We start from the raw sequence: 24936 nt of genomic DNA on the forward strand, positions 1-24936 counted from the left end.
ACACACACACACACACACACACACACACACACACACACACACACACAAGAATTGCACTTCTTCTCAGTCCTTCCCAGATACAGGCAGATCAATTATAAAAAAAGATGGTGGGAGAAATTATATATATGGCGTCATTTTTATTAAACAATTCAAAGTAGGACTTAAGTAAACTCCGCTATTTTCAAAATATGATTGCATTAGCAAACATAAATTCACTGCGACTTTTCTGAACTATGAAGGCTTCTCATTAAAATCTTAGCTATCTGTGTTTCCAAACAATTACCAAATCGATCCATTGGATTTCTACATAAACTAGAAGGTGGCTTAATGACTTTTACCATTTAGTGTCCTATAGTTCTTTCATTTTCTTTCTTACCTTTCCTTCTCCCTTCTATTACGAAGGTTAAGAACCCAGCCTTCTAATGAAAAGTGCAATACACATAGCGTACTAATTATAACTGCTGATAACAACATTTACTGAGCGGTTACTGCATTAGGCAATGCCCTTGAAGGGTGCGAGGTCATGGAATCCTGACAACTACCTTATAAGGAATGGAAGTGATTAATACTATCAATGATCTATATTATTATTCTAGGAATGAAAGGGTTTTCCCAAACAATAAAATATTCTCCTGCCTCTGAGAAGAATCTAACACAATGGAACATACAAAAGGACTTGCAATTGCCATAGTCACACAAAACGGACAAAGAAAAATCATGATACAAATGGCTTCTAAAGCTCAGTCTAACATATGTTAAAGAAACTTCTGAATCTACACCTAGACTCTGGGCCAGAGGTGAGAGAACAGGAGACCTTAGTTCAAGAGCTGGACTCTTGTTTGTCATCTCTGATACTGTATGACCTGAGTGAGTTACTTACCCTCTCTGAGACTCAGTTTGTTGCATGCAGATAACATCTACCCTACAGTTGTTGAGAGGGTCAAGTGAGGTACTGTACCATGTACAGGCTTTATCAACTCCACAATATAAATGGAAGTTGTCATCACCACCGCAGCAAGAAGGGGGGCGTGCCTGCACACACGCAGGAGCACTGGGAGACCCTGACTGAGCACAACAGGCTCTGACGAAAGGGAAGAAGGCAGCCAGGGAAGCTCAGGAGTAAGAAGTGGGATTTCTCCTCTCTCACTCAATACACTGCAGTGGGCCTTTGAGAATTGGTCCAAAGGAAAACCTCCTAAGGAAATTAACTAGTTGATAATTAACGGACCATAAACACAACTACTCACTTTTGGGCTAGAGATGTGGCTGTTCCTTCCGAGAATGTTACTTTTTGTACAGTGCCTGGCGTATGGAGCGGGTTCGCTAAATACTTGTTAAATGACTGAATTGAGAATAGGACAGGCCGTGCCTTCCCTCTGTCGCTGGTAGTTAGCTCAGCGGGCTCGAATATCATCGTTAGTGACGTAAAGGTAACAGCTTTAGTTTGTACCAAGATTTCATTTTGCTCTGATCCTCGACCATGCATGCACCACACTCATTCTCGGCTAGCTAGTTCACCGCTCTTTTAGCTATGTGACTAAAACATAGCCTAGGCGCGTTTTCTAAGTTGCAACACATCACCAGTATCCCCAGAGGGGTTTCCAAGAGAGACTGCGGGTCCATTCACATCTTCTTGATTAAAGAAAGGAAGCACACCGAGAGAGCATGCCTTCACCCCAGAAAACGCAGCTCAACAGTTTCCTCACCAACCTCCACTTAAGTGGACTGCTGGACCAACCAGGGCTCCCTTCCAAATGTAAAGCATACTGAGCAAGGCCCGCGTCTGCACCGTAGGCCACTCCTGGGCACACTGGTACACTTCCGACCCCACCGCTGAGCTGCGTGCTGAGAACCAGCTGCACTGGTCCACGTACGTCTGATGCCAGCTACGCTTGGTAATGCGGGAACTTTGGGAACGCTGGGTAATTTACGTAAATGGCACATCAACTGACACAGTTAAGTTCCTATGAGACTAAGCTGAACGGTATGAAAAATTCAATAAAGGAAAAGTTATACCAGAAAGCTCTTGTCCGATTAGGGGATATCCTAAACCACTGTGTCAAATCAAGAACAAGTCAAAAATCTCGAAGTACACGATTTCGTACACCTTTAAGTTCTCACCCCACTTAAAGAAGCCCAAATCGGCAACTACAAATAATGACGCTTTTGGAAGGTGGCCGTGCGAGAAAGATGGCACAGCTCCAACCAGCGGACCAGTACTCTTACGCCTGGAGGCCCACATCCAACTACTTACTGGCAACGCAGTGTGTGTTAATAACATTCTGAGTTAAATTCAAATACTTAAGGGAGGGTATGGATTATTTTTTTTCAATAATTCCCTACTTTAAGTGATGATTTTGATTACTGGACAGGTTTTTCAAATACCATCCAGAAGACCACTTAGGTTCTGAATAACCAGACCGTTTCAGGCTTTTAGTAAACGAGGCTCTACAAATGCTATTGCGGTGTCCATTAAGTGCTGCAGAGGCACTAAAAAAAAAAATCCTCCTTGATAATGGCAGACACTTATCAAATACAAACTGGCCTAAGTACTTTACAGGAACCATCACTGAACCCTCACAAGATTCCTGGTGTTGCCCAAACCGTACAAATGAAAAAACTGAGACTCAGAGAGGTTAAGCAGCTTGTCCTCAATCACACAGTGGGATTCGGGGAGGATCAGGCTCCAGGATGTCTAATCCCCCTGCCTTCACCACTTACCTGCCCCCAGATTATTAACACCTTATCTACAATTAAATGAAATAAGCTATAAAACGGCAATGTTCAGAACAAGCTGACTTTGAGGAGATGCATAATAGCCAGGAAAGCTAGAAATTGAAATATTCCTAAAGGTCATCCCTGAATAGTACAGTTACAGCTGATTTTACTTTCCACCTCTGTGCTTTTCTTAGTTTTCAAAATATCTGCAGTGAAAAGGCATTATTTTTGCAATCAGAAAGAAAGGGCTATGTGGTGGCTTTGCTTCTCACCTCTTACCACACACACAGGGCCGTTTAACCTTAAAAAGACCTGACCTACTCAACAACATCAGATTACTGTTTTTAAGTAACTATTAAAACATCAAAGGTGGGGGGTGGCATTCACCACCATTTCAAAAAATCTGGAGGGATGTATCAAACAGTATTACACCTTCCTTTGCTATATTTAATCCAGAAGTGGTTATGAGCCCATAAAACAAAACGAAAAGCCAAACAATCATTACATACAAGTATTCAACAGCTTTCTACAAGAAACAAAAGTCTGTGCAGTGCAATTGTAGCTATCATTTCATTACCTTTTCTGTAAACAAGTCTGCTGACAACAACAACAGTTATTATACTATCATGCCTTCTAAATGGGTCTGGAGTGAAGTCAGTAGGATCTACAGCATTAGGAATGACGGACACTATTTCAGGATTCAGTGCTGCTCTTAGCACAGTGTTTTCCTTACTAGTATAAGAGACACAAATTATGTGGTTTGTGTCACAAAGAGACACAGTTAGAAGCTTGTTTGTAAGCACCGAGCTGACATCAGCAAATCCAAAAAGGGAGTGGTCCGTGAAGACTGTCTGGAGCCCCATGGTCTTGGCGTGGAAGAGGGCATCATGGGCCATGGCAGAAAAAGAACTATGTGAATGTATTATCGTGACTCTCTCCCGAACAAATATGTACCTGAGCAATGGCAGACTGTGAAAGAGGGTCGTGGCCGTAGATTGGTTGTACATGACTTTCAGAGGCAAGTAATAGACTTTGAGGCCATTAGTGAGGTAACGGATGCCTTTTCGATTTCCATAAGCATGGGTGACAATTATAACTTTGTGCCCTCTTTCAATCAGACACTGAGAGAGCTGGTAAATGTGGCTTTCCACGCCTCCCATATTGGGATAGAAAAAGTCCGACACCATGCATATATTATGGGTATGGGTCCTACATGTCGACAGACTTCCAGGGCTGACACGGGAGAGCACAGCTGAGGGAAACTGGCCAGGCCCACCTCCTCCTCTACAAGCCATGCTGAGATGGTTTAGGCATTAGTCCTTAGAGCAGCTCAGTTAAGATCTGTGTCGTCTAGTACCTGAAAGAGAGAGTAAAACAAGATCTCAGCTCAAAGACAAAATATATTACATTTTCCAAATCCAGATATAAACACTGTTTTATGCTAATGTAAATTTGCCAGCTTTCCCCCTAGAAATAAAACAAAAGCATATAATGAAATTACTCATCTGACATTTACTTGCTTAGCATTTACTACGTGCCATACAACAAAACTAGATTTTGCAATGTCCTTATATTTTAATTTTGCGTTAAAAAAACTCCTACACGGGGCCACCTGGGTGGCTCAGTTAGTTAAGCGTCCAACTTCGGCTTAGGTCACGATGTCATGGTTCGTGGGTTCAAGTCCCGCGTCGGGCTCTGTGCTGACAGCTCGGAGCCTGGAGCCTGCTTCACATTCTGTGTCTCCCAATTTCTCTGCCCCTCCCCCACTCATGCTCTGTCCCCCCCCCCAAAACAAATAAACATTTTAAAAAATTAAAAAAAAAAAACTCCTACACATAATTTTAAAAAAGTAAGTTTCGGGGCACCCGGGTGGCACAGTCAGTGACGCATCCAACTCTAGATTTCGGCTCAGGTCATGACCTCACGGTTGGCGGGGTCGAGCCCCGTGTCGGGCTCTTGTGCTGACCATGTGGAGCCTGCTTCAGATTCTCTCTCTCCTCTCTCTCTGGCCCCCCTGCCCTCACTTATGCTCTGGCTCTCAAAATAAACAGATAAATAAAAGTATGTTACATCACAGTATATAAGGATGTGCTATGCTAACAAACCAGTGCATTTCAATAATTAAACATATGGCTCTTTACAGAAAGTTTGCCGATCCTGCTCTAGACCTTAGCCACTGATTCAACAAACCTCATACAATTCTGCGATTCACTCTGTGGTTTATACTAAAATATACCTGGAACTAGAACTGTCCTTTTGACGGTAGTTTTTTCAATATCACCTACAGCACATGTTACAGACATCCACCTACGTTTTCCCCTTCCGTATTCAAGGCTGGTGTTAAAGGGCTCCTTTCATTTTCTTAAACTTTCTTTCAGTTATGTAAGCCTTTCTTCCATGAGCGTCCCTCTCTCTGGTTTGGAGTCTCGAGATAAAGGCTCAGTTAGAGGTGGGTTGGATCTGGGGCCATTTTCTAAACCTTAAGTAGGAAATATTTACTTCAGGGGTCCCTTAGATCCTCATCAGCGCAAAATGCTCAGTATTCGGTACTATTACATATTCTTACTTTTAAAGCTAAAGAGTGTTGTGGAAAGCTAGTGAAAATCTTCCTCAGATTTACAATGGAGATTTCCACACCTCCAGAAACTCAGTGGTACAAGGGAAAGCCATTCCAAAGGTCTGAGTTTCTGATTTCACCTGCAAACTCAGGAAATGCAAATCAACTGCCTGTGCAAAGTCTTAATTCTTCTTGCTAACAAATTCATCTATGTTTTACGTATATTCTCAGAAATACTCAGTGTTTCTTGACCTGAACTTACTAATTAAGATTCAAGACTACCAAATTTGGGGAGTCGTCAGTTTTGTACTTTTAAGTGGTTTCAGTAACATTTTCTTACTGTGGTTCGTCACCCACACCTGAATTTCCAGTTGTATTCAATTTAAAAAGATGAGTGATTAAAATACAAAAAAAAAAAAAGGGAGTGAAGGACCAAATGAAATAATCTTAAAAGTTTTCTCATGAACCTGCTAACGTCCTGTGAGGAGTCTGCCTACTTCCATCGGGTTATCACGCCTAACATCTTTCTGGCATAGAAGCTCAACAAATGGCACAATCACAGATTCTTAGATTTTAAAGCCGAAGAGAGGCTAGGAGATCTAGGAATACCTCCCTTACTCTACAAACGAGAAGCCAAATAAGTTGAGCGATTTGCCCACGGTCTCCACCCAGCCACTTAAGTGACAAATGCGAGATGGCCATAAAATCTGCAACCATTCATGGCCAACGAGTGTCTGGGCAGACAGCCGCAGAGGTTCCCGAGGAGCCTTAGGGAGACCCCGAGGGGGCTTGGGTCCGGAGGACGGGGCTTCCACACCCACCCCCCTGGCAATACCCCGACTTCACTCACTGAGAGGTCACCGGGGAGCGCCAGGGCCAAGGAAGGGACGACCCCGCTCAATCAGCAGCCCCGCTGGAGTCAAGGAGGGTTCCGCCAGGCCCAAAGGGAGGAAGATGGCCAGACGGCGGGCAGGAGTCTGAGGCTGGGGGTCCGGAGTCCTTCACCCCGCCCGCCTCAATCTCGGCGGAACCGGCTTCAGCGCGGCCACCCCAGCGCACCCTCAGCTCCACTCGACTCCGACTTCCGAGCTTCAAAGCCGCGTCGGCTTCGCCCCTTCCATCGCCGGCCACACTCCCACGAGTGCAGCCCCGTCCCATCCGGAAGCGGCCGAGAGTGCTGGCGCAGGGTCAGACGCGCACTTACCGGCGAGTCCCATGGCCGCCAGTGTCCGGACCTCCCGCGGCTGCAGCCAGAGTCCCACCTCGCTGTCCCGAAACACCAATCCGAGGCGTCCGCGCCCGAGCGCCGCGCCCCCGAGGCAGCCAATCGCAAAGATGCGCTGGCGTCACGTGCGGGAGCGCCGCTCAGCGCCCACCCTTCAGCGCGCTGTGGAACGTCAGTGCGCGTAAGCACATGTTTTCGCGATGTTCAGAGTAACTTGTTTTCTCTGCACAGAAAGTAGTAATCTCTGGTTTAATCTTTCATATGAAGTCTTAGTGTCGCAGATCTCTAGAAACCGGCCCTGGTCTCTTCTTACACAAGCAACCTATCAAGAGCCTTCCTCGGGGTAAAGTCAGAAATCCCAGCGTGACTCGCAGCGAGCCTTTAGGGCTGCTGGGAGTTGTAGTCTGGTGGCCTTTGGAAGCGAAGCTGAACTTCGGAAACTCACTCCCAGGATGCACTGGACTTCTAAGCCCAAATTGTGCAAAAGGTCTGGTGGGTTCGCGTCTTGGTTGCCTGGTTACAGCGTCTCTTTTCTGGAAGCCGGTTCTCAGCGACTTCGGATGGGAGAGACTTTTGGGCGAGAAGGCTACCAAAGGCTGGGGTCACGCTGGCCTTGGGTTTCTGGTTATCTGTGCCGCAGCAGAACCGTGTTTGTTCTTAACCACCCTGCTAGGGTTGCCTGATGTAGCAAATAAAAATACACAGATAAAGAGTAAAAAAAAAAAAATCAAACTTTATAAAAATTTGAATTTCAGGTAAATTTTATTTTATTTTTTATTTTCTTTTTAACATTTATTTATTATTGAGAGACAGAGAGACACAGAGCATGAGTAGGGCAGGGGCAGAGAGAGAGGGAGACACAATCCGAAGCAGGCCCCAGGCTCCGAGCTGTCAGCACAGAGCCGGAAGCGGGGCTCAAACTCGCAAACAGGGAGATCATGACCTGAGCCAATGTCCGACGCCCAACCGACTGAGTCACCCAGGCGCCCCTCAGGTAAATTTTAAACAAGTATGTCCCACATACTGGGGACTTGACTAAAAAATCACTCGTTGTTTATCAGGAATTCAAACTTAACTGGCTATCTTGTATTTTATCTGGCAACCTTACACTGTGGAGGAAAAAAAAATTGAGGTCTGACGTACAATATCAACTCCCACTCAAACTGGTTTTACTGTCCATGGTGGTGCTTGGCCAGGAGGCTCATGAATCGGTGGAAATGGTCTGATGGCCATCTTCCCCTTCCATTTAGTGCCTGGAGTTCCCCCAGCTCCACCATGCATACACTTTCCAGAACAGTTGCCTTCCTGAGCACTATCTCTAGCGCCCCTTTTAAGCTTGTAGAAAACCTATTCATCTTCTGAAGATTTCAGCTCCTTTCTGATGCCCTCCCCAGGCCTACAGAGGGAACTCAGTCCTCCCTCTTTTGTGTTTGATAGTATTTTGGCCTTATGCTGGTCTGGTAGTTATCAGGTGATATTCAAGTTGTTTGCCTGACTGACAGCCCCCTTCCTCCTTCACCTGATCCTGGAAGGCGGGTGTTGTTTGGATCTCACACGGACTCATTCTGAAAATGATTGCGTTTGCTTGTTAAATGTCTGCCTTCTTGGCCAGATAGTAAGCTGAGGCAAGGCTTGTTCCTAGTAATAGACAGTGACTAAGTCTTAATTGTATTAATGGATTTCTTTAGCCAATACCGGTGCAGTCCCAGTACGAACACTTATACCCAATAAAATGTATTGAAAATATTTTATGGAGTGTACCATATAAATATTACAGTGCGATGATATCATTCAAAGAGCATTTTGGTTGTAGGATCTGAAGTGTTACTAATGAGTTAACTTTAATGAGCTAATGCTGTTTAACTCAAGTAGGAATAGATACCCTGCACTGGGTTGATATTGAAGCATCAGAGAATAAAGACGATGATGAAAGTTCAAGGATGGTACAACATTGCTTTGGACTCCTGTTCATTTTTGCAATAGGTTTTAAGACAAAGGGAGTGGGTAGAGAAACTGGAAAGTATCAATGAGCGTTAAGCCCATGTGTTGAGCCCCTGGTTTGCCAATGCCATAGTTCTAATCACAATGCACATTCGAAATTCTAAGATCCTGATGCCACTATTCCTTCAAATGACTTGTGATCCTTTTCAAAACAGTGTTTTCTACCATTATCACCATTTACTGAGTTCCTGTGCTGTAGAAGCTTTGTGGAGAATACAAGGAACATTAAACATAGTCCCTATGTTTTAAAAGTTATTTTTAATCCTTTGTAGCTTTTACACACTTTTTGCCAAGAGTGACAAGCAATCCACCTTTCTTGAAAGGTTCTTTGTGTTTTAAATACTGTAGCATAGGCTGACCTTTATAAATAGCTAATAAAGGCACACTGGTGCTGAGTCTCTGTTGGAGGGGGAGAGGGTTGAGAAAACTTGCAGGCTGTTCCAATGAGCAGGTGTATGGGTTCTGGCAGTCTGAAAACATTGAAATTCATTCATCACATCCCAGTCTCTGACCTAGGCACTGAGCATTAAAGGCAAATAAATCATAATTCTGCACATGGCTCACAATCTCATGTGGGTATGAGACTCCGTTTATAGCCAGTGTAAATTTAAGGCTATCTTCTAAAAGTCAAAAGAAAGTTGTAGCATCAGGGCTAAGCTATAAATCTGAGAATAATTCTAATTATGGTATTCTGCCTAAATGTATGGAATCAAGATATACCTTTAGAGAATTTTCTTAGAAATTACTAAAGTTAGAGTAGAATACTTACATGCAGTGTATTGATTACACTTAGTAAAATATGAGGGCAATCAGTACCAGCTGTAGTATAAAATGATCTATAAATGGAGAAGGTATAAAATAAATGTGGGTATCGCCTTCCCTTGAAATCCAGTTCTTTGCAAGTTTCAGCTCAGGTCATAATCTCACGGTTTCATGAGTTCGAGCCCCGCATCGAGCTGTGCACTGACAGTGCGGAGCCTTCTTGGGATTCTCTCTCTCCCTCTCTCTCTCTCTGCCCCTCCCCTACTCACACTGTCTGCCTCTCTCTAAATAAATAAATAAACTTAAAATGCTCTGAGGGAAGTCCTATTGGAAACCTTCCTCTTGATCGCCAATGGCTATGCTGCAAAGAAGCTCAGGCAAGATACTAAATGATGAAGGGCCACCTGAAGAGAGGCCCTGGAGAGTGAAATTTCGTCTTGGGCTTCCAGCAGCAGAGGAGTTCCCATTCACTGGTCACAAAATCAATGCAATACTGCTTCTTTATTTATTTATTAGAGTACTGTTTGTTAGGTACCTACTAAATGCAAGGCATTGTTTCACACTGAGGATTATGGGTGGATTAGACAAAGTCCAGCTCTTCATTGACCAAATGACCAAATCCATGAAGGTCACAATTTTCACCAAATTACTTTCCTTAAAAACCTTAAAATAGGGGTCCCTGGCTGGCTCAGTCAGTAGGGAGTGTGACTCTTGATCTCGGAGTCATGAATTTGAGCCCCACATTGGGGGTAGAGTTCACTTAAAAAAAAAAAAAAAGCCTTACAATGGATGCTTTGCATCATCTCCTTTATCAAGCATCTCAGTATTTTAATCTCATCCAACTCTGACCATTATGCTGTCGAATCTGTTTCCAGTGCTAATGGGGCTCCCACCACTGCCTCCTTTAGTCACAGCTTTGTGATCTGTACTGCCATATTAATACATTCTCCAGCCTGGTGGCTTAAATAATCAGGGACAGCATGCATCACTGGCACTTGCTGTATTTGCTTTAATCTCTTGGGACTTCTCACATATTTTTGTTTTGCAACAAGGTGAGAATTTTCAGCCCACATTCCAAAGCTATTACTATGATAAATGCTTCTGTGCAGTGAACAGTACATTCTAATAAGGCCTTAGGCCAGCTATCCCACCTCCACACTGAGGGCCAGCTCCAGCCCAGGTCAGACACAGCCTCAGGGATCCAAGTGCAAACCTCTTGGTCCTTACGGAGGGTTAGAAGTACAAAGGCAGACGGCAAATGCATTGCCCTAGCCCAGAACTGTCTATGATATCTCCATCTCAATGGCAGTTAGGAAGCCAGAGCCACTAAGGAAAACATGGTTTGAGTTGGCTTTAGGGAAGATCCAGGAACCCAGTATAAGCTAAAAACTGTGCTCACCGTCTCGCTTCTTTCAGGATGATCCCTTTAATTTGTAAATTACTTTGTATTTTTCAAATAGTTTTCACTTACGGTAATTCAAGTGAAGTTAGCAACTCTGAGAGCAAGGAGAGGAGATGGTCACCCACATTTGGCAGGTGGGGAAACTGAGGCTCCATGAGGCTGCTCAGCCTCATAATGAGATGAGCAAAGTGACTCCTTTGTGTGGTGTCCCTTGGGCTGTCTGCTACCCGTTCTCAAGGGAATTTGACCAAGAACTACAGAGGAGGACAACATGGCAGGAACTGAATGAAGGAACAAAGCTCAGAGTTGAATGCTAATGCACTATGTGCAAGCCCTTTCAGTAGGCTGGGAATCAAACAGCGAAACCAGAAGAAAGAAGGCCCTTTGGCATCAAGGTCATAAAGTGGGGGTAAGAGGAATAGTGACAGGAGAGGAATGACTGGGCCAACGCCAGTACATGACAGCAATGATAACGGCAGCACGATAGGGACTGGTCCCAGGCCAGGTCCAGATCAGCAGTGTCCCCAGGTCAGGGACTGAGAGCTAAAGCCAGGAAAGGAGCAGGGGCCCAGAGCCACAGGCCACAGAGGACTTGGGTGAAGGAGAGGAGAATTCAAGAACTGCTTAGGAACCAAGAGAGGAAGGACAGGGGCTTGGGTCAGGATCCAGCAATTCTACACGTGGCATCAGGAGAAACAAAACCATTTTGCTGTGTTTACCGCTAACCTTCCTCCTTGTTATTGTATAGCTCCATGTGGTCTGGCCTGAGAAACTCTGGTCACACAAATTTGATCAGGACAATTTCTAATGGTAAGGAGGTCACCGAAATGGAGATGTACACACGAACACAACTATTTACAAAAGTCTTTAGTAAGTGTTGTAATAGATTGTGTATCTATCTATTTCTTCAAGATGCTGGAGAGGGCATCCATTTCTAAGTTATTTGCTAAATAACTTAATTCTGTTCATTAACTTTGCAATTTGCTAAAAACGTATTACTCCTCATGCTGCCTTAATTCTATTAATGCTATATAATTCCCTCCATTTTATCAAACTTTCAGTAAAGTCTACACTATCAAAAGAGTATTTGTGGGAGTGTTTTAGAGAAAAAGCAAGGGAAAGGGCTTGTGCCCCCTTCCTGGGTGGCCGTGGGACCGAGAGAAGAACCCCTTGGCCAAGAGAAGTGGGATGTGCACGACCAGAGAAGGAGTGCACAGCTGGAGGTGGGCAGAAGACACACGCTCTCAAAGATGTCAAGGGCTATCGGTGGGCTCTCCTCCATCATGAGACACAGGTCAAGTTACTTTTACATTGAATCTCAAAGGAAAGACAGATTTCAAGCTGATTCTTGGGTTACATTTGCTTAACCTCCTTTAGAATCTTAAACTTTCTGAGAGTTACTCCCTGGGCCGCCCCAAAGTGCCACCAAGTTTTGTTGTGTCCATGTCCCTCCCCACACCGCCTTCTAAATTCCTTTGTCTCTTTGAAACATATTTTTGGGGTGCCTGGGTGATTCAGTTGGTTAAGCATCCGACTCTTGGTTTTGGCTCAGGTCATGATCTCACGGTTCGTGAGCTCGAGTCCCATGTCAGGCTCCACACTGACAGCGTGGAGCCTGCTTGGGATTCTGTCTCCCTCTTTCTTCCTCTCTCCCACTCGTGCACACGCTTTCTCTCAGTCTCGCCCTCCCTCTCTCCCTTTCTCTCAAAATAAACAAGTAAACCTAAAAAAAATACATTAAAAAAACCCATATTTTTTCCTTCAGCATAAAATTTAGAGCGGGACCATATTAAATAACACAAAATTCTATAGCTTGAATAATGGTGTTTATTTTCTTTAAATACACTTAAATATGAAACAACAGACAGTAGTTCAGTAAACTCGAAACTACTGGACAGTAATCAGAAAATCAGTGCTGATCCTACAAATCAAAATCTGCATAATAAAGAGTCAGAATAATTCACAAGAGAGTTTGCATTAGTGGAGGACTTGGAGACTATAAAATTGCCTCATCAGCATGGAGTAATCAATACGGCACCTGTGACTGTATGATGATCAAACCTTTCTCATTCACAAAAAAAAACAAAAACAAAAAAACCCAAAAACCAAAAAACAAAACCAAAACAAAGGTTACACAGGTTCCCTCCTTTCCATTCCTTGCAGTGCAGGGATATCTTCAGGTGGAAGATATCTGTCAGTGAACCAGGAAATCCCAGCTGGTGTGCAATGGAAGGGTGGTCTGGATACACTGTGGTATCAGATAAAATAAAATACACTGTGGTATCAGAAAAAAACCACAGTGACAGCAACTTGGCAAAGCAGCGTGCCATTTAAAATGTCAGGGATGGAGACCTTGGGAAAAAGCGGAGTCAAGGGTTTTCTTGACTGTGGAGCCCATGGGCAGCCCTTTTCTCCTTTGGAAAGCGGCAATGCTTTGCACATGCTGGTTTTCCATTTGCACATGTTCTGGTGTGAAAGGGACATCTGTCCTCACAGCTGTTGCAAAAGAAAATAAACATGAGAATTCAGAATCAAGGACTAAATCCAAAGGAATAACTCTGTTCTGATTTGATTAAGTTTTCAAAGTAAATTTTCCAGATATGTATGTAAAATGTCAATATAAAATCCTGAACGGGTATTCCGCACGGATACAAAATCTGAGAGCCCAGACGGCAGCCGGTAAGTGTCCTTTATCGATGACTTTCTTGCTATATAAATCCAGCGCCATCCCCTTCCTCGATGAGAAAACAAACCGACATATGTGGACGTATATTGAGAGAATGAACCCAAGAGTCTGCAGATCTGAAATCTACCCCCCAAATAATTGTTCAAATCTCATCAATTAAGTCTTTGCTTAAGATCCGTAAGCCAACAATAACAGGCAGGATTTTCCTGTTTTCACAAATCAATCATCACTCTATATACTCTCACTTATTCCTTAGTTGCCAAACCTCTGCTTTACTATCAAAAAAGGGGGGGAGCTGAGAATTGGCAAAACATGCTTTTGGAAGGAATCTCGCCAAATGGAAATGGCATTTACAGTAAATGTCAACGAATGAAATGAAGGTGAAAGTGAAATGCCTTTCACCTGCAGGTGTCTGGGTGAAATATCTTGTGCTTCTGGCAGCAGCTCTCCAGGCTTTCTCTGCACTCAATGCAGCTGCAGTTTTCTGGGTGCTGGATGAGATCTCTGGGACACGGGGTTTTACACACACACTCACAACGATCTTCATCAAACTTCATGTGTGGCCCACAGACAGCGAGTTCCTGGAGATGAGAGCGCTCTAAGTGGAAACAGAAAAGTGTTGGTTGAATGGCTGTAGCACGGATAATGTGGCGTCAACGTTGGTTGTATACCTCACATTATTCTAAAATAACTTGGATTCTCCTAGTCTCCATTCCTGTAGATTTTTGCCCCTAACCTTTTCACAGGGTGAAGGAGATTCACCTCTGACTTCACGATACCAATACTGAATTCATGTGTTCTCTTAAATTTGGGATAAAGATGTTATTTTTTTAACTAAGATTTTTTTAAAGAGAACTTTAGGTTGGTGACTTCCTAGTTTTTAGATGAAGAGTAAAAGGAGAGAGGAACAGAAGTATCAGCAGTATAGAAATACAGAAATATACCTCAGGCCTTCCAGACTGGATAGAAACAGTGATGTATTTCCTCACCACAGATCACAACGCTGTTATAAAAGATACAACAGTGATGATAAACTTTGATTCCACAGAACGCGTTCAGCTGAGAGGAGGGTCTCAGAAGTTTTTGACACACTTAGTTGACAGCTATTTCTTCTAGAAAGCGTACACGACAATTGGATAACTACTACTCCGTGTGCAGTTCTGATCATCAAGTTGAAATTCAGTGCAGAAAATGGATGAGACAGAAACTTTGGAAGAACTTGACTATGACACTTTAGCATTCTTGAAGGTTTTGGAGGCAAGTACATGTCTAGTTTCTTCCCCAAACCTGCTTCTCTCCCAATTTGCCTCCTTTAGAGAATGGGGCCATCACTCCGGACTCACCTGCCATTTTGGGTCTTATCACTTTGTCCACCCAGTTCTGTCGCCCTAAGTTTGTTCTATCATTCCCATCATCACTGCCACCACCTCAATTCAATCAGTGCCTTATACTTTTGTGTGTAGATGGCCGTCACAGATCTTGCCATCACACGTTTTATTCCTTCAATCCATTTTCCACAATATTATCAAATGCAAATCTAATCACGTCATTCTACAGCTTTAAGTTCCTTAAGAGGTTCCCCTCTCTTACAATAAAAGAGTATTTTCCCACCAAGACGTATGAGACCCTCCATGAACTAGACCTTCTGAACTAGAACCTTCCAGACTCTTCTCTCTCGCTCTCCCACTCCCCCCTCTCATAAATATCTTATGTTCTACCCATACCAAATTATACTACCTTTTATTCCCCTGATATGCCAGGGTCTCTAAGCCCCATGCTTTTGGCCTTGCCCTTCTCCCTGCCAGTTATCTTTCCTCCCAGATATCTTTCCCAACTTCTACAATTTTAGCTAAGTGCCCTTACCCTGTGCATATTTTCATCCTGTCCTTTCTTGCATTGCTTACATGTGTCTATTTCCTCCACGAATTAAAAAATGCTGAAGGTTATGGGAACCAGATCTCATCATTCTGACATGAAATGAGCACTTGATAAACGCTGAGTGCATTTGGTATAATAAAAGGGTCCGAAACAGGCTGCTGTATGAAGACTCTGAAGGATCCCATCCATCGTTCCAAGACATTGGGTTAAACCGTATGTTTTTGTCAATATCTGACTACTGACAATATACCAAAATGGCAATCTCATGTTGTCTAATCTTCTAGTTTTAACGGCTCTGTGATTGATATTTGATGATATTCCACCTGTGTGGAAAGGGTGTTGGAAGGCTAAATCTGGGGAGATTCTTGGAATTGCATAAAGAGGAAAAAAGTGAGCTTTGTAAGCCATATGCCAATAAGGCATATGCCACTTTCGGGAAAGAGGAGAATATATTATTCCCATTGGATATTCTTTCCTGATTTGTCAAAGACTAATTCACCATATAACTGTGGATTCATTTGTGGGTTTTCTATTCTGTTCCATTGATCTATGTGTCTATTTTTATGCCCGTACCATACTGTTTTGATGACTACAGCTTTGTAATATAACTTGAAGCCCAGAATTGTCCATTGATTGATGAACAAAGAAGATGTGTCCATTGATTGATGAACAAAGAAGATACATATACATACATACACACAGATACACACACACATATGTATATATGTGTGTGTGTGTGTGTATATATATATAGATATATACATATCTATACATACATACATATACACACACACACACACACACACACACACACACACACACACACACATAGTGGAATATTATTCAGCCATAAAGAAGAATGAAACCTTGCCATTTGCCATGACAGGGATGGAGTTAGAGAGCATAATGCTAAGTGAAATAAGTCAGTCAGAGAAAGACAAATACCATATGATTTCACTCATATGTAGAATTTAAGAAACAAAACAAGCAAAGGGAAACAAAGAGGGAGAGAGACATACCAAGAAATAGACTCTTACCTATAGAGAACAAACTGATCGTTACTGGAGGTGAAAGAGGGTGGTGGGTTAAATAGGTGATGGGGATGAAGGAGTGCACGTGTTGTAATGAGCACCAGGTGATGTATGGAATTGTTGAATCACTATATGGTGCACCTGAAACTTCTATAACAGTGTATGTTAACCATATTGAAATTAAACTAAAAACTAAAAACAAAACAAAATGAATACATTGCTGAAGAACAGTCAAGTAGCTCTTAAAAGACTTGCATGAATCACTAGGTGGCGGTAGAGATTCAATGAGGCCACTTCAGGTAGAACCAATGCCCTTCTTAGGTGGTTTAAGGAAACACAGTCCACTGGGTGTTTGATGCTGAACTTCACCAAGGTAGTTGGCAGAGGCTGGCCTCAATCCTTATAGCCATTAATTAAAAGTAACAGAGACTGGGGCGCCTTGCTGGCTCAGGTAGGTAGAGCATACGACTCTTGATCTCAGGGTCATGAGTTCGAGCCCCACTTTGGTGTAGAGATTAGTTAAAAAAAAAAAAAAGAAAAAGAAAAGTAACAGAGACCGGGTGTAGGAGACCTGAGCAAAGCAGCAACTAGCTAAGGGTGATACCCTGACGTATGCTATAGTGATTTCAGTCTTAGGGAGGGTGATGGTGGGATACCATGAGCTCTGCTCTCAGCCTTGCTTCATTCATCCAGCAGTAAGCTCATGGGTTTTTTTCCCCCCAATTCTTGAAGTTGTGGCTGTCTTGAGGAATTTAAAATATAGAATCAGGACTCCTCAATTTTTTTTTTCTTCTTCAGTATTGTTTGTTTGCACAGTTTAAAGCAATGATCTGAATCCAACGAGATGAAATTAGATTGGTCTTGGATTCACTACCCCAAATGTGCTCACTCAGGGAAGAGCTGTCATTGTAGAAAAGGCAGTTGGCTTAACAGCGGCATGTGTGAAAAAGGTGCGTAGGGAACAGTACGCTCCGTATATGTCCTCAGTTTGATGGGGCCACTGGAGAAGTGACCGTGATCTAGCTACCCCATGCCTCTCACTTCCATCACTGCTGCAACGTCCCCCGAGGTCCCCTGCCTCCTTTCCTGCCCTGGGCCAACACCTCCTCCTCTACCCTGTCACTGGTGGATTGTGTTAAAATTCTAATTGGTGCTGTCACTGTCCTGCTTGAACCAGCTGAGTGGTTTCCCTTTGCCCTTAGCACCATGTCCAGTGTCTGGGACCAGCTGCCCAAGGTTCCCTGTGAACCTCTCCAGCTTCCTTTCTCACATGTACCCAACCCCTTCCCATTATGTTCCCACCATGCTGAACTTTCTCTAGTACCCTGGCATGCTACCTTATCTCACTTTCAGTCCTCAGCACTCGGGTTTACCCTGCTCAGAGCACTTCTCTCCTTCCTCCCACTCTTCACCCCTCCGTGCACATGTGCACCAGCTGTGGTATCCCCAGGATATCCCATTAATAAATTGTATATGGATTGCATGTTAAAATGGTACTATTTTGATATGTTGGATTAAATGAAATATATAAAAATTAATTGTACTTGTTTCTTTTGACTTTTTAAAAAATTTTTAAATGTTTATTACTTTTTGAGAGAGAGAGAGAGAGAGAGAGAGAGAGAGAGAGAGAGAGGAGGGGCAGAGAGAGAGGGAGACACAGAATCCGAAGCAGGCTCCAGGCTCTGAGCTGTTAGCACAGAGCCCGATGCAGGGCTTGAACCCACAAACTGTGAGATCATGACCTGAGCTGAAGTCGGACACAACCGACTGAGCCACCCAGGCGCCCCTCTTTTGACCTTCTTAATGTGAGTACTACAAAATGTAAGTTACATATGACTCTCACTATAATCCCATTGAACAGTCCTGTTCTGGAGACAGAGATTTAAGGTTCAGTATAATTTACTAACAACAAGAGTGTGCCCAGGTCTTGAATGCTATTTACATCCTAACCAGACGTCCTCTGCTAGAATATACATCAATCATGGGGAAAACCTGCCACCCACAGAGGCAGCCCTGTTTTCTAGGACAGTACTCCATAGAGCTTAGTCCTTACAAAGTCTTGCTTGTAGATCAGAGTTTAAAACAAGCAAGGTTCAAAGTGCATGACTCCTTGTGATCTTTTTCAGTGGAATAGTGTCATGTTCTCTGGGAAATAAATTTTAACAGTGCATTCATTTTCAGCCAAACGATCATCACCCAAAATCACAGCATTATGAGTTCTGAGCAGCGAAGACAACATTCGGCTCCCCACTCCTCTTAGCCCAATAGCTAGCCATGGTTTGCTTTTACCTTGCCCTCGTTCCAGAAAAAGTTTTCTCCTATGTCCCATTTTTTTCTCAAATAATTGGCATGTCTTCACATGGCACAGTTGAAAGAAACCAACCAGTCTAAACTTACTTTCTGTTCCTGTGAGACTTCCATACAAATAAGTTAGTAAAATGTGGTCAACTAGTGTTTAGCTCTAAAGTGGTTTGCATGAAAGGCTACCACTGCCTTTCAAATCCAACGTCATTGGATGCTCTAATCACTGGGCTTTTCTTTAAGATTAAAAAGCAGAGCTATGCATTGGTAGACTTACTATATAAGGAGAGCTCACAGGTCTCTGCTTCTTTCGCTCTTAGCTATGCGATCTGGAGAAAATAACTAGACTTCTTGGTGTGTTCCCATTGTGATTGTTAAAAAAAAGGGATGATAATAATAGTACATTAGAGGCTTGCTTTGGGGATTGAATGAGTTAATAGGTACGTATAAAAGGCTTACAACATTGCCTAGTCATAGTAAGCACTCAGTATCTATTGAGTTAATTGCAGTTGTTATTTTTATGATTACTACTAGTATTTCCTTACTGTTATCATTACCTTCCATTCCAACGAGTGGATTCTCCTCCCGTAAAACACATTTACATTTGTTGCTGTCCCATAGCATGTCAATAGGACAGAGTTTCTTGGAATGGGAACAGCTAGGAGAAGAGAACGAGAAACCAGATTTAAAAGCTTTCAAGGGCAATCATACCTTTGGAACATCTTCTTTAATGCTGAATAAATTTCTGAGTGGAGGAGCATTACGACTTTTAAGGAGCTTAATTCATATTTATGAACTGCATGGTATTAGGTAGTAATTCTGTAATCACAAATGTTCTATTTGGAAATGAAACTGTAATTTTGGACAGTTAGCATCTTTTTAAGAAGATTGCTGTTAAAACTGTGCAAATTAGCTGTCAACAGAGCCTATTTAGCAAAAGTAAACATTGTCCTAACAGAGCCTTTAAAATGGAGAGAACACTGGCCGGGCCGGCAGGAACAAGCTGGAGATCCCCGTTCCTTTTATAGGAGCCTCTGTCCCCGTGAGAGAGGTACAGGTGTCTTCTTGGCTCGGTAATGACGAACATAAGCACCAGCTCACTCCACTTGCCAGCCACCCAATACCTTTACTGCTTGCTTTTGCCAGATCTAAGTCTCTCACCCAGTTAATGCTTTCATTCAGTGTTTGTAATTTGCCCTTGTGTTTCTCTATATGAAAATCTTTTTCCCAAATCAATGATTCGTACCTTTGATTTCAGGACACTTCAGGGTGTCATGATTTGTCTCACAAAGAACCACAGAGTGCTCTGAAGAAATGTCAAAGTCAAATTAATTTTAAGCCATTTTAATTTAAAATAAGAATTTTCCATTTGGTAATCTTAAGAGGAAGTTCAGAAAAATCACCAAACTCAGGTGCGGATAGTTTTGCCGCTCCCCGGGGGACTTGGGGAACTGTTTTCCCTCCCCAGTTTGGGGGCTTGGAAGTATAAAGAGCCAGAATGAGTTTCATGTAACACTTGTTCTGGACGAAGGGAACGTGTGCCAAATTGGAGACGGGTGTAGAGTGTTACGGCTGCACCGGACTATGCACATTAAGAACAAAGGTGTCTCTGCAAGTAGACGTGGTGAGTTCCTAGCCACCGAGTTCTTGGTCCCTCTACAATATACATCTGACACCTAATAAAAAACATTATTTGCCAAACAGTTATTACCAGGAGATCTGGATTAGAAGCTTAAAGATGATGAACTTGAAAGCGATGACTGTATAATTAATGAAGTATTCTCCACACACAGCTTTAGCAAAGGCAAGAACAAGCGTAACTGAATACAAGAAATGCTTACTGATCTTCTTCAGGGACCTGGATGGATCTTCTGATAATGGAGTATGGATGGCGGGGAGCCGTTGGCAGACATTTACAACCTGTATGGTTGGCAACTTTAACAGGCACTAATTCAGGTACTGAAGTCAAAGGAACTGATATCTGAAAGAGCTAGAGGAGAGAAAGAGAACCGTAACACATACATATTTTTAGATGATAATAATCTCTACAGTCTGCATTTTTGCCTTTGTCCTTATGGCACTCACTTTAGGAAAGCCATCCATTAAGAAAAGAACTAATGAGGGGTGCCTAACTGGCCCAGTCGGTTGAGTGTCCGACTTTGGCTCAGGTTATGGTCTTGCAGTTCGTGGGTTCGAGCCCTGCGTCGGGCCCTTTGCTGACAGCTCAGAGCCTGGAGCCTGCTTTGGATTCTGTGTTTCCCCCTCTCTCTGCCCCTCCCCCATTCACACTCGGTCTCTCTCTCTCAAAAAGAAATAAACATTTAAAAAATTGTTTTAAAAGAATCGAACTAATGAGGATAAAGGCTGGCATGATGGAAAGGATACTGGCCTGGGAGTCAGGAGACTGGGGGCTTATGCAACTTTACCAAATATTTAAGACCAAATCTCTTAACACTTAGTGTCACTGGTATCCCTGAAAATGGCACTGTTGGGCCTTCCTCCTGTTTTCATTTGAGTGTAAATTATAAGGACTAAGTGAAATTCTAGCTATGAAGTTTCTTTGAGACCGTGGCAAACAGATTATTGTTTGAGACTATTTACTTATCCCTTCTCATACCATCTCCATTGAAGGAATATAGTTTCCTGTTCCTTGACTTTGGACTTGGCTATGTGACTTGCTTTGGCAAACAGGATGTTAGCAGACATGACACAACGGCAAACTTGAACTGTGTGTGCTTTGTGGGCTTGTTTTCTCCTGCGGACACCGTAGCCATGAGAAGGGCATGATCTGGCAGGCGTGCTGGGCCAAGGGACGAGAGACCCGGGGGACAGACCTGCACTCAATCTGTAGCTTGGAGTCAAGCCCAACTGAGCCCACTCTAAACCAACTGAATCTTACATACATGGGTAAGAATTTAGGGTGTTTATTATGCAGCACTACACAGTAGTAACTGACTGATACAAGATCATCGCACCCAACCAAATAATTATAGGTAACATGAATATCATTCCGTTTCTAAATTAAAAAAAAATTTTTTTTTAATGTTTATTTATTTTTTAGAGAGACAGAGCATGAGCAGGGAAGGGGCAGAGAGAGGGAGACATAGAATCTGAAGCAGGCTCCAGGCTCTGAGCCATCAGCACAGAGCCCGATACGGGGCTCGAACCCACGAACCGTGAGATCATGACCTGAGCCGAAGTCAGATGCCTAACCGACTGAGCCACCCAGGAGTTCCTCATTCTGCTTCTATATGCCCTGTTTTATGTTAATTCATTTATCCCTTATAACGACATTACATGGTAGGTTTTTATTTATCCACCACCAACTCTACAGGTGAAGAAACAGATGTACAGAGAGGTTCTATAACTTGCCTAAGGCCACACAACTTGATTGGAAGAGTGAGGATTTGAACCCAGGCAATCTGCTCTAGAGCCAGAGGTGATACTCTTAAGAATATGCCTTATTAACTTTTTGGAACAAAATTTCTGTGAAGCAAAATTTCAGAAGAAGCAAGGTGGGATCTTGACAAGTAGAATTCAGAGACATGACAATTACTTTGTTTCTAGAGCGGCTCTATGGTGTATGGACAAAATTGAACTTGACTTTAGTGTTCTGTTTATTCAATCCCCATTCCAAGTAGTCTTTACTACACACAGCATTCATTTATTCACTTTGTTTCTAAGATGTAGGTCATCAAATAGTCCATAACTTTGGGGTGAGAGGTAGTTTTTTTTAAACCACTGTGCAAATGTTCAAGAATGCATATTTGGCAAGAAAAACTCCTGTACACTTACCCTTAAGTACATTCTTTAAAACTAATCATTTGTTGAGTACAGCAGTCAAAATAAAGTACTCAACTCTCTATTAAGTGGAAACAATCCATTAAAGTTGTGTTTATTCTGACCTTTTGATATGTAATAGAAGTTCTATGAGTCTAACTAAGAGAAAGTTTTTAGAGTGCTTACTCTGCATAAACTTCAACTTCTTGCGAAATTTTTCAGGAATTTTTTAGGGAATAATGTGGTCATTTCCCACTACCCCCCGCCGATTGTCAAATAGTAAAAGGTCAGAGTTTTTACAAGTTCCAAGATTCTCTAAAAGAATTTAGAGAAAGAAACTCTACAGCTTGTGGGCAATTTTAGGGGGTAGGGGAAACAAAATGAAGCATAAATTAACTTATTACCAAACAAATCGGCATTCCATTCTTTCCATCCGATTAAAAACATTACCCACCATGGATATTTTCGTGTACATATGTAATTTTATTATACTACCTCTGTACACAATCATGAGCAAAATGTACACATTTTGCATGGGCAAATGTGACAAATAAATATATCAACACGTGCGAGGAATCTGCAACGGAGAACCAAAAGGAATGTAGTCGGACTGACAGCCTTTTAACATGTTTTCCTAAGTTTAGTATTACTGCTCTTCGATGCCACATCTATTACATTTCACAACAATATAGCAGCAGTGATAGAAAGAAAAACTTATCTACGGGGCGAAAGAGATTTGAGGAGATGGAGAGGGAAGAATTATTTCTTTCATGGGGACGAGAGAATTCTTCTCAAAGATCTTTTGTGCCAGATACGCTCCATTTGCCCCTCCCAAGATGCCATCCTCTCTCCTTCCCCACTGGGCTCGGTGTCTCGAGACGCTGGCCTCCACGGCTGCATCTATAGGTCCTCGCATCCTCCACCCTCTGCCCCCGACTTTTTGCCCCCACCCCTCCAACCGGACCCGCAGCCCTCTTCTCCCCGTTCTCTCTGGGTTCCTGAGACGGCTCGAGCCCCTAGCCTCTTCAGTCCAAGGGTGAGAACAGCTCCCCATTTTTGCCAGCTCAGGGCATCTCGCCAGCTCTTCCTCCTTCCCACAGCCCCACCCGTCCAATTCTTCTCAGTCACTCCACTTGCACAGCACAGAACCCAATGAATCCACAAGACAGTGCAGATTCTCGACATCAGAGCATCAGAGAGGCTAGAACGACATCATGCGCTACATGGTGAGGTTTGTATTTAGCCAACCCCCACTCTACAGGGGAGGAAGCAGATGTACAGACTGGTTCTATATCTTGCCTAAGGCCACACAACTATTGAGTGGAAGAGTGGGGATTTGAACCCAGGCAATCTGCTCTAAAGCCAGAGGGACTTCGGGCTCTGGAGTCCCACAGACCTGGATCTGAATCCCAGCTCGGCCACGGCTCAGCTCTCTGAGCCTCAGTCTCCTCATCTATAATAAGATACCCTCTTGATTTGTTTCAGGGATGAAATGAGACGGTGCCCATTGACATCGGGCTCAGCGGCACGCCTGTCCCCCGGGGCTTCGGAGGGGGCTGCGGGCGGATGTCCCCTTACCTGTTTGGAAATGTAGGAGGTGCTCGTGTTCATGCAGACGCGGCTCTCCTCGTTGCAGCAGCCCCCACACCGGAACACGTTCACACAGGGGGGCTTGAAGAACGTGTCGGTGCTCCTCCCCAGCTCGCTGGCCACCTCCACGCACGTCTCTCTGGGGCTGCACTGGGTTCTCTGCCATTCCTCGTCGATAACTGCGGAGAGGAAGCCGTTGGGGCCGGCAGGCCAGCGCGGGCCAGGGTGCCACCGAGCACAGTCACTTTCGCGTCTGCGCTTTGGGGGGGTGGGTGGGGGGCGGCCCTCTAACCAAAGACTGTTTTCGGAAAAATTAAAACCACAATCTGTGTCCCTTCCCACTGATTGAATACCTTCTTGGGCAAAGAGCACCATGTCTGGTATTGGAACTCCCCAGGTACCCCTGGGAGACCTGGCTAATAAGGAAGCAAATGGAAGCACGTGAAGAAATAACCTGTAAGTGTTATTTGTTAAGCAATTTCGGGACACAGCTGGACAGCATGTCTTCCACTTGAAGTCAGGTGCGGGTGGGTCCTAGCGCCATCAGGAGATGCGTGTCCGTTGGCTGCTAAAGTAGCTGTAGGAGGATTCAAACCTGGCAAACCACATGAATGGAAATTTAAGTGGGACTGATCTTTCCTCAAGCGAGGGTTTCGTTCATTTGCGAGTGCCTCATGCCGGTGTTTATGTAAAATAATGAAATGAGCCAGGTCATTTTGAAATAAGCCAGGTCATCTTCTGGCCATTCTAGCTAATTTGAAGGAAACCAGAAAAAGACACAAGCCTCTGGGAATAAAAAGATTACATACTTCCCTGTAAAACAGTACTTGCTTTTTCTCTCCTAGTTTATTTTTAAAAATTAGACTCTTCTGCACAGCAAAGTAAATAACCAACAAAACTAAAAGGCAACCAATGGAATGGGAAAAGATATTTGCCAATGACATATCGGACAAAGGGCTAGTATCCAAAATCTATAAAGAGCTCACCAAACTCCACACCCGAAAA

General features: G+C 43.4%; 2 protein-coding genes across 6 annotated transcripts in view; both read right to left on the reverse strand.

Annotated features, from left to right (window-relative positions):
- The window catches only part of PIGA (phosphatidylinositol glycan anchor biosynthesis class A), a 13237-nt gene extending 6679 nt beyond the window's left edge, over positions 1-6558 (reverse strand). Inside the window, exons 1-2 of one of the 5 annotated variants that reach the window (XM_040468211.1) lie at positions 6480-6558; positions 3296-4075 (exon numbers count right to left, since the gene is read on the reverse strand). In XM_040468211.1, the coding sequence (XP_040324145.1) occupies positions 3296-4013 (718 nt within the window). In that variant the 5' untranslated portion in view covers positions 4014-4075; positions 6480-6558. Of the gene's footprint in view, positions 1-1710; positions 4076-6125 lie in introns of those variants that run through there. The other 4 variants (XM_040468214.1, XM_040468210.1, XM_040468212.1 and 1 more) reach the window with 4 other exon arrangements.
- A 5914-nt stretch (positions 6559-12472) lies between these two features.
- The window catches only part of VEGFD (vascular endothelial growth factor D), a 35832-nt gene continuing 23368 nt past the window's right edge, over positions 12473-24936 (reverse strand). Inside the window, exons 4-8 of the mRNA XM_040468297.1 lie at positions 23920-24110; positions 20403-20551; positions 19119-19219; positions 13754-13949; positions 12473-13161 (exon numbers count right to left, since the gene is read on the reverse strand). Coding sequence (XP_040324231.1) covers positions 13035-13161; positions 13754-13949; positions 19119-19219; positions 20403-20551; positions 23920-24110 — 764 coding nt within the window. The 3' untranslated portion in view covers positions 12473-13034. The remainder of the gene's footprint in view (positions 13162-13753; positions 13950-19118; positions 19220-20402; positions 20552-23919; positions 24111-24936) is intronic.

Source organism: Herpailurus yagouaroundi, unplaced genomic scaffold, assembly GCF_014898765.1.
Source record: "Herpailurus yagouaroundi ecotype Mexico unplaced genomic scaffold, PumYag 67690, whole genome shotgun sequence".
NCBI classification, from domain to species: Eukaryota; Metazoa; Chordata; class Mammalia; order Carnivora; family Felidae; genus Herpailurus; species Herpailurus yagouaroundi.